This window comes from Vidua chalybeata, chromosome 6 (assembly GCF_026979565.1).
Source record: "Vidua chalybeata isolate OUT-0048 chromosome 6, bVidCha1 merged haplotype, whole genome shotgun sequence".
Taxonomy (NCBI): Eukaryota; Metazoa; Chordata; class Aves; order Passeriformes; family Viduidae; genus Vidua; species Vidua chalybeata.
The window spans coordinates 4,536,505-4,552,255 of NC_071535.1; the positions used below are offsets into that span (position 1 = coordinate 4,536,505).

Consider the following 15,751-nt stretch of genomic DNA (forward strand, 5'->3'; position numbering starts at 1 on the left):
AGAGGGGCTGTTGCTCACGCAGCCTTCAGGGGCTGAAAATGCATTTTCCAGTGGGGTCAAGGGGCACAGAAGCTCCACTCTCATCCCTATGGGAATGCAGCCTTAGGAAGGAGAAGAACCTGGAGCTAGTGACCTTCCAAGAGGAGGCAGAAGCTGGGGAAGTCTCTGACCTGCCTCTTCTCTCACCTCCTTGCACACTGACCAAAAGCCAAGAGATGCAGGCAAGAGCACCCGTCAGTAGGTGAGCGCTGGTATTTATTGTGCTGTAACAGACAGTGCTGGTTGAAAATGGACACGGAATTTCGTGGTGGAATCAGTGCTGAGGCCATTCCTGCGTGTCTCCAAGCAGTGTGGAGCAGAGCTGAAGGAAGAAAGGGGTGAGAGTGGGGGCACCCGAGGGCAGAAATGTGCTTCAAACTGTGTCAAGAGCCCTGTACACGGGCACCTCTGTGCACGGGCAGCCAGGGGTACAGTTCAGGCTTACAACTCATTAATTAAGCAGAGCAGCTAATCTTAGCACTAACGAACTCTAGCTCAGGTAATGTAACATTTAAAATGAATTGGACAGAAGTCATTCACAGTAAAGATTTCCATTCCTGGGATGGGTGAGAGCTATTGTTATGATTAGATTACTGCCAGCCAGGACCAAAACAGTACACCAGGGCAAGAGGAAAATAATCATCCGCATGGATCAGCTCCAGCTGTGGCTCTGAATGAGGCGCCGGGGGCGAGTGTGAGATCTCCACTACTGTATCAAAACAAACACCACGGGTGGCACACGTAGAGCATAGCATTGTCATTGTCACTGGGCTGGGGACACCGCCCCTGCCCGGGGCAGCCGAGGCAGCAGAAAAGTCGCTTGTTCTTCTTGCCCCCCTCTCTCCCTCCTCTGAAAAGTCACGGGCTCTCCCAAGGGCACTGCAGTTCCACTCAAAATTCGTCTTCAGAGCTGTCGGCCAAGAGCATGACTCGGTCCTGCATGCTGTTAAATTCCCTCTGCTGGGGGAGGAGAACAAATGTCAGAGAGGTCCACGTGCGAAAAGGAACCAAATGCAGAGAATTCAGATGTCCCCATCCCGTAACCGAGGTGCCCCAGCTCGGACAGACCCCAGCCAGGCCGTGTTTGCCTTCCAGCCAGAAGGGTTCACAGTTTCCATACCTTCCCCTGGCAGTTTCCATACCTTCCTTTTGTGTCTCTTGGAGCCGTTTCTCCTCCGGCGGTTCATAATCTTGATGCTGTAGAGCGCTCCCAGGATGAAGAGGGCTCCAGCTATTCCAACTCCCACAGGAACCAGCATCCCTGACATGTATCCTGCCTAAATGGAGAAGAGAGGAGCAGAGCAACACTCCCAAAGCCGTCCTTTCAGAGCCATTTTCACCAGCCAAGGACTGCAATATACCCCTGCAGTGATTTCCTCAAAGTTTACTGGATTTGAGCCCCCATCACCTGCCTGCACGGGATGATTCCCCACTCCAGTCCTCAGCACAGCTCAGCTTTTCCTGAGAGATATTTACTGGTGACAGCTGAGACCCTGCAGTGCCTGCCTGCTTTTAGGAGAGGGACATATCTCTCAGAGATGAGCCATTGCATGCTGGAATTCTCATCTGGGTGGAGGGATTATAAAACAGAGGATGGGGCAAATGAGAGGGGCACATAAGCCTGGCGCCTCCTCGGCTTTGTACTCAAAATCCTTGAGCCAAACACTTTGGCTTTGCATGGGAAGGGGTTCCCTGCATGGCAGCAGGATGGTGACATAGAGGGAGGGCACACACACCCTCAGGTGGCCTTAAGGGGAGCACAGCAAAAGTAAACCAGCCCTAATTCAATCACTGTGATCCACATGTCTGCACTGCCCGTTAAAACAAAAAATACAGACAGCATGGCTAATCTAAAATTACACATCTAAACACTCTAAATCCTCAGGAAAATATTCCCAAGTGCTTGCTATTTTATATTTTACTGCTTTAAAGGAAAAGGAGCCTAAGTTTTAAAGTGCCAGATTGCTTCAGAATCCTCACCTAATTTGGGCTGGTGGGCTTAGTGTTGCAAGGGAGGCAGGCACAGCCTGGCTCCCCCCTCTGCAGCTCTGCCTCTCCTCACACAGTCCTCTGCTGTGCCACTACAGCTTCACCCTTTGCCTGCTACACCCCCCAAAAATCGATTTGACACCTGCCATGGGACACAGGCACCAATTCTGAGGACTATCAGACAGCTCCTAGCGAGACTCAGCCCATTGCTTACAACCACCTGTCTTCAGCTGTGCTCTCAAAACACAACACAGCACACACACCATCATTACTTCTCCTCCATAATCTGAGTGGGAGGAAAAAAAAAAAAAAAAAAAAAGCTATTCAGGTGCACTAGCCTGCCTTTGTACACTTACCTGGAGAATGGCAACAACTGCTTTCATCTGGGGCAGGCACAATGCCAGGGAGGGCTGGTTTGCTCCCCCAAGCCCCTCCAGATCCCTCTCAGTGCTCTAAACAATAACAGCTCCTCTGTGTCTGGATCCCAAAGCTTGAGGGATCTTCAGCTGCATCGTTCAGGTTCCCTGAACACCTCCCAGAAACCCCAGCCCTGTTCAGCTCAGGTGCTGGGGAGGGGCTGCATGCCTGAGCCCAACTCCTGAAAAAAGAGTTAGTGAGGACACAGCTGAAGGCTGTGTCTCTGTGAGGCAATTAAGGTGCCTTAATTGGGTGACCTAATTAGTGCAGCGTGGGGTTTTCTATTTCTGGAACTTTGCTGCTGGCATGGGCAGTGAGGGGAGGCTGCAAATGGCTTTTAGCTGCTGCCCAGCTGAGTGTCCATGTCAGAAATCACAATGAACTCCTCAGCCTGCCTGTGAGCCTTTTTCACACCTGACCAGCCCATGGCATTTTACAGGTTTCCCCCAGCCCCCAGATCAATGTTTTATACCCCAAAAACCTGTGATGTGATGCAAATCCAGCCCTTCTGTGTCTTGCAGCTCAACTTCTGAGGGCTTCTGCACTTTCCTGATAGAAAACCCCATTTCACAGGCCAGAGCCACATTTTCACCCCTTTATGTGGAAAATGTAGCTTCTTTAGGGATGCTTTTAATACACCCAATCCATGCTTGTGCCCTTCCTGGCCCTGCTGGGCTTTGAGATAACAGCAGGAGAACTTGAAAGGAACTCAATGAAATGCAGCATTTGCACAGAGATTGCAGGAGGCCAGACATAAATCTGTCCCTGACCCTGTGCTCCTGGTCCCACAGCCCCACACCTAAGGGACAAGGAAGGACATTTCTCTCAGAGACATGCTGGAATTCTCTTCTGGGTGGAGGGATTATAAAACAGAGGATGGGGCAAATGAGAGGGGCACATAAGACTGGTGCTGATAAACTCAGGAAGAGGAGGGAATGGGGTGAACAGGTTTATTTGGAAGTGATTTGCTGCACCAGCAACTGGCTGGGAGTGGTGGGGAGTGTTTTTTGTTGGGCTTTTTTAAGGAAAAATGTGAGCCAGGTGAGCGATCCCAAAGGAGGGAGGTGGCTCAGGAGTGAGTCTCTCTTTGAAGTGGACACCAGTGGCTCCTCAGTTACAGCAGTGCTTGTGCTGGGCACTGCCACACAGCCCAGGGTCTGCCTGCACGAGGTTCAGACTCTCCAGAGCTCTGCTGGAGACAGGAACCTGCAGCCCCTCTGCAACAGGGAAGGACAGGGGTGGCCAACAAGGTGACAAGAGGAAAGATGTGAGAGCTTCAGGGAGAAGACACCGATGTCCCCAAGCTCGTGCTGTGCCACGTGTTGGCATGAGCAGGTGACCTGTGCATGCTGCAATCCCTCCAGGCACACCACCAGCCTCGGGGGCTGCTCTTTACCTTGGCTGGGAAAACCATTCTCTGTCCTTTCAGCATCTGCTCTGGATGAATCCCAGGCCAAGGAGACTCTAGACTTGCTCTAGACTTGCCTCCTTCCTGGTGCAGGCAGAAAGGCAACTCAACAAGGGCTGGGCAGGAACCCACCTGAAACCCTCCCACCCCCCAGTCCTGGAAAACAGACACCCAGAGCCTGTTTCTCTGCTCTGATTTGATGGCAAAAGTACTGCTGAAATTTGGTGTGGGGCACGTGGGAGGGCTGGGCTGGTTGGGTGAGTCTGCCTAAGCTTAGAGATGTGATTTCAGAGATCACTCCCACTCCTTGTGATGGCTTTTGTTTCTACTGACTCTGATCCTGTTCAAGAATTTCCAAGGCCTGTTGAGTCACAAGATGTTCTTGCTGTCACCTCATTTCCAGCTTCATGGCTCTGCTGTCAGTAACACAACACTTGTAAGGCTTCACAACCATTCTGAAATGTCAATATTTGCTCCAGGGCAGCAGAGCTTAAAAAGCCATCACTGCCTGTGGCTGGCACAGCTCTTGATTCCATGGACCAGCCCCCTGTGATGCCAGGGAGGAAGGATCAGGGTCTGGTACCTTGTTTTTCAGTTTTACTGTGTTTGATCATTCTCCTTGCAGGGATTTGCAGCACGTGCAGGTAGGAAAGGCCTCATCCAGAGGCACTGGCATGGCATGCAGCCTCTCACCAGAGAGCAGCACCAGAGCCTCTTGATTTGGATCCAGAACTGAGCTCAGCACTTAGAGAAAAGGGGTGGAATTAAGTTCTTTACCCCGGGGTCCCTGGAAACATTAGGTCAGGTTGGACAGGGTCCTAAACACCTGGTCTGCTGAAGATATCCCTGCTCAGTGCAGAGGGGCTGGACTAGATGGACTTCCAAAGGTCCTTTCCAACCAAAACTATTCTAGGATAAGTTAAGGGGAAATAAAAAAAAAAAGTAACTCAGGTTATCTGACAAGTTCATTTTCTGGTGCAGAGAAATCAATCAAACACTTCTGTCCCTCCTGCCCTTAGTTACAACAACATCAGGGATTTATTGTGGATTCACACCACTCTATACCAGCAGCATCTGGTTCATTTGCCTCCCAGAAAAGAATTTAAGCCCTTTCTCAACTGTCTGTATGAGATAAAGAACTGCACTGACAAGAATTTATTTATTCCTGCAAGTAAAAGTGGCTTTGCTTTGAAAGGAACTGAAACACTGAGGCTCCTACCTTATCTTTCAGCTTCTCCATCCAGCTTCTCACTGAAAAATAAGGAAAAAATAAAAGCTGCAGTCATGTTACTTCTATTAATTAGTAACAAATTATAGTGGTAACATTAAAATAGACAGCAATTAAACTGACAAGCTGATAAGGCTGAACATTAGATTTCCTCTTTTCTCATTCATGAGAAAAAAGCAAATGCCACAAATCAACACAAGAAACTCTTGGAGTGAGTTGGCAGGCAAGTAGCTCACCTCTGGCTGAGCAATTCACATCTTCAGAGTGATTTAAAAAGGAAAATAAAAACCAGTATTTCAGGCTGTGGATTTTTGACCATCACTTCTCATACACACACCACAGTGTCTGAGCAGGAGGAAACCTTGCAGTGCAGTTATCCCCTTCCAGTGGCCTCCTCTGTGTGGATGTTCTTTTCTGTATTTTGTATAGCCTGTAATGATGGCTAAAAATGTATTATTCACTGCCTTTTATTCCCCTGATTTTCTGGAAGAGCCACTGCCTGCTCTGGGAAGCCTCCAGAGGGCTGGGATGGCACTGGAGGTGCTAAATCACTAACCCAAGCAAATTTGTGCTGCCAGCACTGCGACTTTCTTCTCCTGGCAGTTAAATATGAAATATGACAGCTGGGAATTAAAATTGTGTAAAGGCAGGTGCTTTGGGATGAAATAGTCACTGATCTCAAAGAGCTGCAAGGGCTCAGCAGTGGGTGCAGGACTCACTAACACCACAGGGCAGTGGGTGTATCTGCACTGCACCGAGGGCAAAATGCCCACAGGGATCTGCCAGGATTTTAACAAATTCCTGCTCATAGGTAAGAAGCAATAAACAGTTAAATATTGGGGTTTTGGGGGGCTCAGCAAGTGTGTTTTATCGAGGATTCTCATCTCTCCAGGAGGACAGTGCTAAAGGCACAGGGGACTCTTGGATGCAGCAATGTCCTTTTGAGGGATATTTTTTCCAGGGTGTGTTAAATCCCAAATGTTACACACAGTTTATGGATTTAGACCTGATTTCCAAGCCTGCTTTGTTATGAAGCGTCCCCTCAAAGCTTGAATTAGCAATATCAGTGTCTGCAGGTGCACCTGCAGCACTCAGAGCACCCTTCAGAAAGGAGCCTTGCTGTGAGTGGGGAGGGGGCACGGTAGGGCCAGCAGCAAATGGTTATTTTATGTCTCAGATACAACACACGTTCAAAGCCATTTGAATACTCCCTTTGAAGTGTTAGCAACACCTTCCAAACAGAAGGATCCCAAATTAGCTAAAGGTGAACATGGGTGAAAGAGGCACAGGTGCACTCATCTCTGATGGGGAGCTGAGAAAAAAAGATTAATTATCCAGGAGAGGGACACACACAGCACTAGAAGAGGACAGGAGGTTTTGTTTTATCAGCTCTCCCCATCATTAGTCCTGGCCTGCATAGGCTAAGCCATACAAAACTCAAATCTATGGAGGTGCCACCACAATCCTTCTCTGCCAGCCCAAGCCTGCATGCCCTGGATTCACAGATTCACAGAATCACTGCATTGGAAGAGACCTTCAGGATCATCGAGTCCAACCCAGCCCCAACACCTGAACTAAACCCTGGCACCCAGTGCCACATCCAGGCTTTGTTAAACACACCCAGGGATGGTGACTGCACCACCTCCTGGGCAGACAATTCCAGAACTTTATCACCCTTTCTGTAAAAAACTTTTTCCTGATATCCAACCTTTATTTCCCTTGGCACAGCTTGAGGGAATTCCCAGTGGAATCCCGGAGAGGAAGGAAACCCATGGCTGCCCTGGGCTGGGTCTCCGGGTATGACACTGCCAGGAGGAGTGGTGACAGTGGCTCAGCCACACAGCTGCAGAGCCACAGGGCTTGGGGACAGCGTCCACACATGCGCCCACAGTGCTCAGCTGGCCCAAACCCCAGCTGAGCACTGTTGATTTCTCTCGGGGTTCTGAAGGTCTGGGTGACCCCGAGAGATCATAAAGAGTCTTTGCTTCCCTAGCCCGAACGCAGCCAAAGAAGGAGCCTGGAATGCTTCTGATTGTGCTTTCAAGGGTGTTTATTTCTTCTTACCTAAACATTCTTTCTCTGACCTGCCGAGCTCTGGCTAGCAAGTCCACCACGGCCATCTGCCCTCAAGACTTGGGTGGCTCCCACCTTATATACTCAAAACTACGTGTGTATGTTTACAATTTCTTTACCAATTCCCATCATCTGTGTTAGACTGTGAATCTCTACCTTAAACCAACAGAAAAGTGCCACCATCAAGACATGAAGGACAAGACAAAGGAGAAGAAGGCCAGGACACGCCCAAATCCCTCCATCTTGTATCCCCTTGAACCCCAGTCTAAAAATCCCAAAATTCTACTTTTCTACCCTGTGTTAGTTCAAATATCACACTACTAAAACCCTTGTGACTTGTAATTCCTCATACAAAGTTGGCAGCTTTTTCCATGGGCTAAAATCGAAGGCACAGATGTTTTTGACTTTGTGCCAGGAACTCTGAGCCCCCTGCCAGGGTCTCGAGCCAGCCAGGGCAGCCAGAGGGATGTCCTGGACTCTGACAGAGCACAAAGCCTATTTTTACACCTCTCCCAACAATTCAATGGGAGCAGTGATCTCATCAATAGCCGACCCACTTTCCTGCAGCTGAACAACGGCAGCAATTAACTCCAGAGCATTTCTGCCAAGGCAGAGGCAGGGGCTGAGCTAAGAATATTCTATTACCTATTTTTAATGAACACAGATTCTGGCTTTGTTCTCCTCTGCTCCACCAAACAACAGCAGCACGCCCACTGGGGCCCACCAGCTCGATAGTACAAATCTTTATTTGCTATTACACATTTGTTTGTTATTAAACCCAGCCTTGTTTTCAGCCATGAGGTGCCTTTGAAAATCAACCCAGGCCACAGGAAAAACAACCCAAGGCGATTCTCCCTGACTAGGTGCCTCTCCAGGGGATGCTCTAATGCAGCCACAGCCTCTGACCTCGGCTAGAGGAAAATAATGGCCCCAAATTAATGAGATTCAGGCAGGAGGTCAGAAATCTTCAATGCTCTGGCAGGACTGCACCAGGAAGGAGCAGAGAGTGTGGAGCTGTCACAGCCAAGGTCCCAGACCTGTCAGACTGGGGCCAGGACAAGTCAAGGAGCACTGGGTTACCATGAATTACAAAAACTTCTCATGTCACCAATGCACCAATGTTCTAACACCTGGCAGGAGATCACAAACCACAGTGTCACCAAAACTGAGAACTCGCTGCTCCAGTGATTTACCCATCTCTGTGTGGCTAGGAGACAGAGCATTATTCCAAGGTAGAACTGATATCTATGCTAAGCAGCTACCATCAATTAATTCTGGGCTTCAGACTCTAATTATGCAACAGAATCCATAATTAATATTCTGGCTTGGTCTTGGGAGAGGAACGTCGTGGCTGGCACCTTCCCATGAAAATGCAGCACTCTCCAAGAACACCAGGTGACTCGCCAATGAGGGCAAGCAAATAATTAGTAAGAAATAGTCTAGTCCATGTATTTTTCATCATCCCCTTTATTCCTCCTTTCTCTGGTCGCTGAATGTCCTGAAGAAATTCCAAGAGTCTCTGGGTGTGAATTACTAACAAGTGTCCGCAGTGCTGGCTCATCTTCCACAGCACTTTTAGGATGGTGACTGCTCCTAAATCTCTGCCTCAGCTTAATTTTGATCCCTTGGCTTCATGGGGAGCTAAGTAAGATGAGTGTGGAGCACTTCTGCAAATTACATCCATAATCTGACATTTCCTCAGTGATTTATATAATGTCTGCATCTCTGCAAATTCATTTTAAATAACATATAGCTTAACATTAAGCCAGTCAGGAGCACAGAGGAGGAGCATGCTTGTCTGGCACTGGCCTCAGAGCAGCCCAGGATGAATTCAGACAGTTACAGATGCAATATGCTATTTTTAGGCAGTTTTACCCAGCTTTCCCCTTCAAAATGTGCAGCCAGCTATTCAGAAGCTCTGGTGCCAGCTAAAGAAGCGAAGCTCATTTGCAGAGGTAAGCAGCAGCCTGTGGTGTCTGCCTGGCCCTTTTTGGAGGGGCCTGGCCCAAAGGTTCAGTTACAATCCCCCGTGAGCAAAACCCTTCTGGAAGTTCAGGTTTTGGCAGATGCAGGCAGGAGGCTCAGGAGGGGACAGCAGGTGACACCTGAGGGTATATGGCACTGCATGCCCAAAGTCAGATGCTCTGAGGTCTCCCCAGAGCCTTCTCTTCTCCAGGCTGAACTCTCCCACCTCTCCCAGCCTGCCTCCAGCCCTCAGAGCATCTTTGTGGTCTCCTCTGGACTCACTTGGGTCCAGATCCCCTTTATGTTGAGGCCTTCACCGCTGATCTCCCTCCCTGCTGCTGTTCCAAGGACTGTCCATCTTCAGATAAATTCATTTTCCAGGTCTCCTGTGCCCCCCTGTGTCCTGGCAGCTGCAGGGGGCTGGGTGCCAGAGCCTGGCTCTGCCTTTCAGCCTCACCACAAGGCACCATCAAATCTCTCACCCAAGGCTTTTCCCTGCTTTGCTCTCCACCCTCCTCTGAAATCAGGAGCACAAGTCCTCGGGGCCTCTTGCTTTGCCAACTTTTAGTAATCCTAATTGCCTAATTATCCACTCCAGTGCAATGATAAAGCTGTTTAATAATTCTGTTCTCTTCTCATTCATTCTCTCCCTTCCCAGATAAGAAAATGCAAAGACTTCTGGTGGAGATTTCAATCAATAATTCATGCCCTACTGCCATCAGTTGTGTCTCCTCCCTCCCCTCTTCGATGCCCTGCTGCTTTATCTTGTCACTTTGGTTTCATCTAATCAGCTTGTTTTAATCATATCCTCTGTTTTAATCATCAGTTAAAGCAATTCTGTTTTTCCATGGCACGTTATCACTCATCCCTGCAGATGTTGCCTGGTTTTCAAATCCAGCACTTACAGCTTCATTCCAGAACTCCATCCTGCTACTGATGAAGGTTCATCCATCACCTTTCCTTTTAATAACTCTCCACCACAACCCCCAGACCAGTGGTGAAAATGTGCCACTGCCAGGGATGGGGGATCCTCAGCTTCTCTGGGCACCCTGTGCCAGGGCCTCACCACCCTCACAGTCAAGAATTTTTTTCTTATATCTACTCCAAAGCTGCACTCTCTCAGCAAAGGAGAGCTGGTTAAAGTGCAGAAAACAAGGAAAAGATTGATTACTTTCAATCAGTCTGTATATACCAAGCACCCTGCCCTGTTCCACTACAATTTCATCCCTTTCTCTTGCAGGTTAAACTTTTTTCTCCAAATGAGACTTGTGAGAACAATTTTGCAGAAATGCTTCGTGCTTCATCTGCTCGGCTCTGACAACTTAATAGCACAAGGGTGCATCTGCTCCTTTCCCTTAAAAAAGCACAAGTTCCAATTTACTTACTAGCACAAATAAATAATAAAGAAAATGGCATCTGCCTGGAAGGCAGCATATTTTTAATTCCAGAACAACTACACCTACCTGATGGGAATGTTGATGCATGGATTGCCCAACTCGAGAAGACTTGAACAACAGCTGGATAATCAAACACATGTCAAACTGACAATTACCATTTATGTTTTCATATAAAAATTTTGCTTGGGTGAACTTTGAATTAACCCAGTGAACTTTAACAGCTACCATGGCACTGTCTGGTCCCTGAACTGCACCATCTACACCCTTTTCCCTGCCTGTCCAGCTGCAACACAAGCCTGCCTCAACCTGCCCAAATCTCTTGGAAAATAAATGGAGATGGGGAGACAACTCACCACACTCACCCAGAAAGCAGGAACTAAAATGGGCTTCCCAACTCCTTCCCTGACCTTTTGACACTCCTTTCCCCATGGCATTAGGTCTGGTTCCTCCTTTTCCTTTTCCCTTTCACTTTTTAAGCTGTTTTCCACTTTATCTGCCCACAGTGAGTAGCCCCTTGCTGAGGCTGGCAAAGGCACTTTCCTTGTGCCTTGGCATTTCCCTGTGAACTCAGTTCTTCTGTGGGGCCTTCAAAACACATATTGACATCTACACACAATTTGTTTCTCCCTCAGTGGCCCCAGACAGGCACAAGATGTTAAAACCAAGCCAAGGTATAAAATCTCCCATTATCCTAAAAGGCATCAGCAGGACGTTGCTGTGAACTGGCTGTCACAATTTGTTGTATGATTAAATATTTACAGATCACGCTGTGTTCAAAAGCTGTGCCTGCTCTGGGAGAGGAAATGCAAACTTTGTTTATGGAAATAGCAACACCTCTGCTGGAGCACACGTGGGATCAGCTTCTCCCTCACTCTGCCCTGGCACAGCTCCTGGAGCAACACAGGGATTTGCCAGCAGTGAGAACCCACCCTGCCTCAGCTCATGGGCTTCTTGTCTGCTGAAAATGTTCATATTCACCAGCTTTCAGAGAAACACAGACTGGTCTGGGTTAAAAGGACCTTAAAGACAGGCTTGTTCCACCCCCACACCTTCCACTAGCCCAGGTTGCCCCAAATCCCCTCCAAACTGGCCTTGGGCACTTCCAGGGATGGGGCAGCCACAGCTTCTCTAGGCAACCTGTGCCCCAAGCCTTGAGGGGAAACATTACCCTTCCCCAGCAAGTGCAGTCAAGGCCAGGTTGGACAGGGCTTGGGGCAACCTGGGCTAGTGGAAGGTGTCCCTGGCCACCACCCTGCAGAGGGCTGTGAACAGAGAGGGTCTTTGAGGTCACTTCCAATCCCAACCATTCTGAGATTCCATGATCTCAACCTTACTGGCTGATTTTTGGAGAAGCTTCGAGGTGCACTGCAATCCTTGCTTTGCAGATCCTCCATCCTTAATTTCCTGATTTGTACAGGAAATTACATTACAGTGGCCAAGGATGCAGCCCTGGAAGAGAAATTCTTCCTCCTGCCAGCAGGCTCCGTGTTGTGCTGTCAGTGTGGCCAAGGCCCCTCAGGTCAGAGGGAACCAGCAGGTCAAACATGGGGAAAACTGCACCATCCCATCCCAGACACCAGAGCTGAGCTCACAAACCATGTGGGGATCTCTGTGCCTACCCCAAGCCAATATTTTAGCTCTTTCTGACACCAAGTCCCTCTAAAATCACTGCTGGTTTTGAGGGATGACTGGAGGGTTTGACCCTGTAAATTTACAGGAAAAAAGCCCAAGATGGAATTTAGTCCTGTGTTGTCTTTTAATGCCCATTTTTCTCCAAGCCTGTTTTCTGCTCCATAACCCAGCAGCCTCTCCCATGGTCTGGTGTAAGACTGAACAGATTCTGGCAAAGACAGAGTAGATTTTTGCAAATGAAAAACTAAATGTCAGGTCGCAGTGACGGGAGGAGTGGAAAAGGTGGAGAAGCTGCAGGTGGAGAGCACCTCATACATCCCTCTGCTCCAAAAGCATCTCATTTCAGCTGGAGGACAGCAGCAGAACAGTGGTGGCTGTTATGATGCCTTGAGAGGCTACCTGGAACAGAGGCTGGGCAGAGCTAAAGGAATAAAGGAGGGATTTATTAAAAGGCCTTTGAGGGATTCACTTGGGCAGTGCAAGAGCCCAGCTGTGGCTACACCCAAGGTGGATCCAAGATGGACCCCAGGTCACGAGTTTTCACACTTTTATAACTTTTGGTCCATTTCCACATTGGGGTTAATTGTCCAGTTACAGCTCCAGGTTGTGCAGTCCCATCCTCCCAGGTTGCTCTCCTCCATTCCCTGTTGTTTGCACTTTTTGGGGCTGAAGCTGCAGCGGTGCCCTTGGTTCTGGGGCTGGAAAAGGATTGTTTTGTCTGACTGAGCTGTGAGGAGAACTTGCTGACACTTTATATGAAGTTCAGAGTCACACACTAAGGCAGTCCAGAATCTGGAAAATGTGAAAGCTAAGACTTAAGGCATCAGTTACTTGATTAAATACCTTCCAAAGCTCCAGCTGAAGCCACGTGACACTCCCCTATACTGAGAGGAGAGGGCATTTCTCATTCAGCCCTCCCTAGATGCAAACCACAGAGATCTTCCTGCCCTCCTGACAGAGCTCATGGCCTTATCTACTTTAAAGGATCAGCAGCTACACTGCAAAATTTCTTTTTGTGCTTCAGTTTATGTCTGATATTAATCAGGCTCGGAAAAGAATCTTGGTTTGTTTTTTTCCTTCCATAAAGGAGGAAATTCCATTGCTTTCGTTCTTCCATAAAGAACAAAAGTAATTTTCAGAATCCTATTTCCTGGGACACTGTATGAAGGATTTGCCAGCAGCAAGGGCTGAAATAGGGAATTTTCCATTTTTGTGTTTAAAAAAAAGGATATCTTTTTCTTATTTCAAGTTTTGGCCTTTATTTCATCTGTCAAGATGCAGCACTCCCCATGAAATGACATAAAGATCAATAAAGCGCTAGATGGTTGGAAAGAAAAATGATGGAGTTGACCTTTGAAGGAAAAAACAGGTATTAGACTGTGTTTTCAGCCAACAGTTATTCCACTAATTAAACCACAAAGCCCTGAGCATCGATTAGATGCTAAAAATAAGATCTGATTATCACAGAGACTCATTTTCCTGCAAATCTTGGGAAGAGCGGCATTGTCCAGTGTTAGTCACAAAAGGAAAATGAACTTGCTTATCTTTGCTAACAGGACAAGTCTTATCCCACATTCCTCCTGCATCCAGAACTGAGCAACAATTCCCACTGTGATTCTCTTGTGATCAAACACCAAATGGAGCCTTAAAGTTCCTGACACCTGTCCCTGACTTCTTGTATAACTGTGGGCAAGTAAATTGGTCTCTTATTCCATTTTCCATCCTTACTGTGGGAATATTAAAGATATAATAGCTCATATCTAGTAGGTCACTTGTGTTTCTTTCCCTTGTGTCAGAGCCCCTTCCTTCATAGTTTAATGGCCCCTACTGAAACACCTCCATCTGTGTGGGATGTTCTGGGAGCTGAAACAGTACAAATACTAAATCACAGTAAAATGGGATTTTTTGCAAACAAATGTTCTTTAGGATGCCATTATTTTAAGCATCCTGTTCCAACCCTCCTGCCATGGGCAAGGAGACCTTCCACTGTCCCAGGTTGATCCAAGCCCCATCCAATCTGACCTTGGACACTTCCAGGGAACCAGGGGCAGCCACAGCTTCTCTGTGCCAGGGCCTCACCACCCTCACAGTGAAGAATTTATTCCAAATATCCCATCTAAACCTGCTGTCTGTCAGTTTTCCCAAAACCATTCCCAACTGCTTTTAACATTCCAGGTACTCCTATGGGAATGGGCCCTCAGAAAGTTACAGAGAAAAAAAGGGAATGAGCAAAGGGCAAAGCAAACCAAGTGAGGAGAGAACATGGACACAGCAGGATCTCCTGAGTTGCACAGTGACTTTACACACTGCGCTAACACTGCCAGCAATTTATTCCTCTGTCTACAAATGTCTGAGTAAGTGACAGATTTTATCCCCTAAAAACCCAGGAAAACTCCAGGAATTGCAGCACTCCTTGGAGGGCAGGAAGGTCACAGGAGAACCAGGTATTGGCAGATTGCTGCCGAGGCTCTGAGCTCCAGGAAAGCGATGGCCCATGGAAGTGAGGCAGACAGGGAGGCAATGGCACAGGGCATGGAGCCAAAGGGTGGGAATGAGCCTTCCCCTCCCTGCCCTGCTCCTGGAATGAACCCTGCCATGTGCAGTGGGGCAGGGAAGCACCCTGTGCACGTCCCTGTGATGCCTTGTGAAGGCTGACCTAGAGCAGAGACTGGACAGAGTTAAAGAATAAAGCAGGGATTTATTAGGAGGCCTCAATGGATCCACCTTGGGCAGCACAAGAGCCCAGCCAGGGCTGCACCCAAGATGAACCAAAATGGTCACAAAATGGACAACTGGTCACTGGGTCTCACACTTTTATAAGTTCTGCTCCATTTGCATATTGGATTTAATTGTCCAATTACAGCTTTAGCCCATGAAATCCCATCCTTCTTGTTTTTCTCTCCTCAGCCCATGTTGTTTGTACTCTTGGGCCTGAGATTTGGATCATTCGTCCTTGGTCCCCAGCTAGAGCAGGAATTGTTTTGTCTCCCTACTCTGTGAAGAAAAATCACCATCCCCTCATATGAAGCCCAGACCCACACACTGAAGCACAGAATCTGGAAAATAGAAAAGCTAAAACCTGAGGCATCTCCTTGAAGTGATGATGTAGAGCTGGCTCAAGCAGAAGCCAAGCAAACGGGATCTGATGCATCAGGAAGTGCTGGTACAGCACTGGCTGAAATGAAACATCCATCAGCCATCATTCTTGTCCCACCAGGCTGCTTGGTGCCTACAGGAACCAGGGTGGCTGTGGGCAACCACCCCTCCCCAGGCACCAGGGTGATGGATCCATTCCCAGGAGAAATCAGCCCCTCCAGGGGACACGTGCCCACTGCCGGCAGGCCCCACACAGAGCCTGGCAGCTGCCTTTAAAGAGTTCCCCAGGGAAAAAGGCTCAGGTTGGGGAATATTTTGAGGTGATTTTGGAGTCACCTCTCAGGCAAAGGTCTCACTGTGCCCAACACTGGAGCAAGCCTGAACGCCAGAGGAGCAGAGTGCGTGGGATGGGGTGAAACCCAGCACTACAAGTCCTCATATTTTGACACTGTGACATCCTGCAGCTCTTTTCTGACTGGGGACTGATGTTTCCATGGGACAATACAC

At 48.3% G+C, this 15,751-nt stretch overlaps 1 protein-coding gene across 2 annotated transcripts in view; it reads right to left on the minus strand.

Annotated features, from left to right (window-relative positions):
- Positions 1–238: 238 nt before the first annotated feature.
- Positions 239–15,751, minus strand: part of ARMH4 (armadillo like helical domain containing 4) — a 55,422-nt gene continuing 39,909 nt past the window's right edge. Inside the window, exons 6-8 of one of the 2 annotated variants that reach the window (XM_053946713.1) lie at positions 5,073–5,104; positions 1,182–1,316; positions 239–996 (exon numbers count right to left, since the gene is read on the minus strand). In XM_053946713.1, coding sequence (XP_053802688.1) covers positions 931–996; positions 1,182–1,316; positions 5,073–5,104 — 233 coding nt within the window. In that variant the 3' untranslated portion in view covers positions 239–930. Of the gene's footprint in view, positions 1,000–1,181; positions 1,317–5,072; positions 5,105–15,751 lie in introns of both variants that reach the window. The other variant, XM_053946712.1, reaches the window with a different exon arrangement.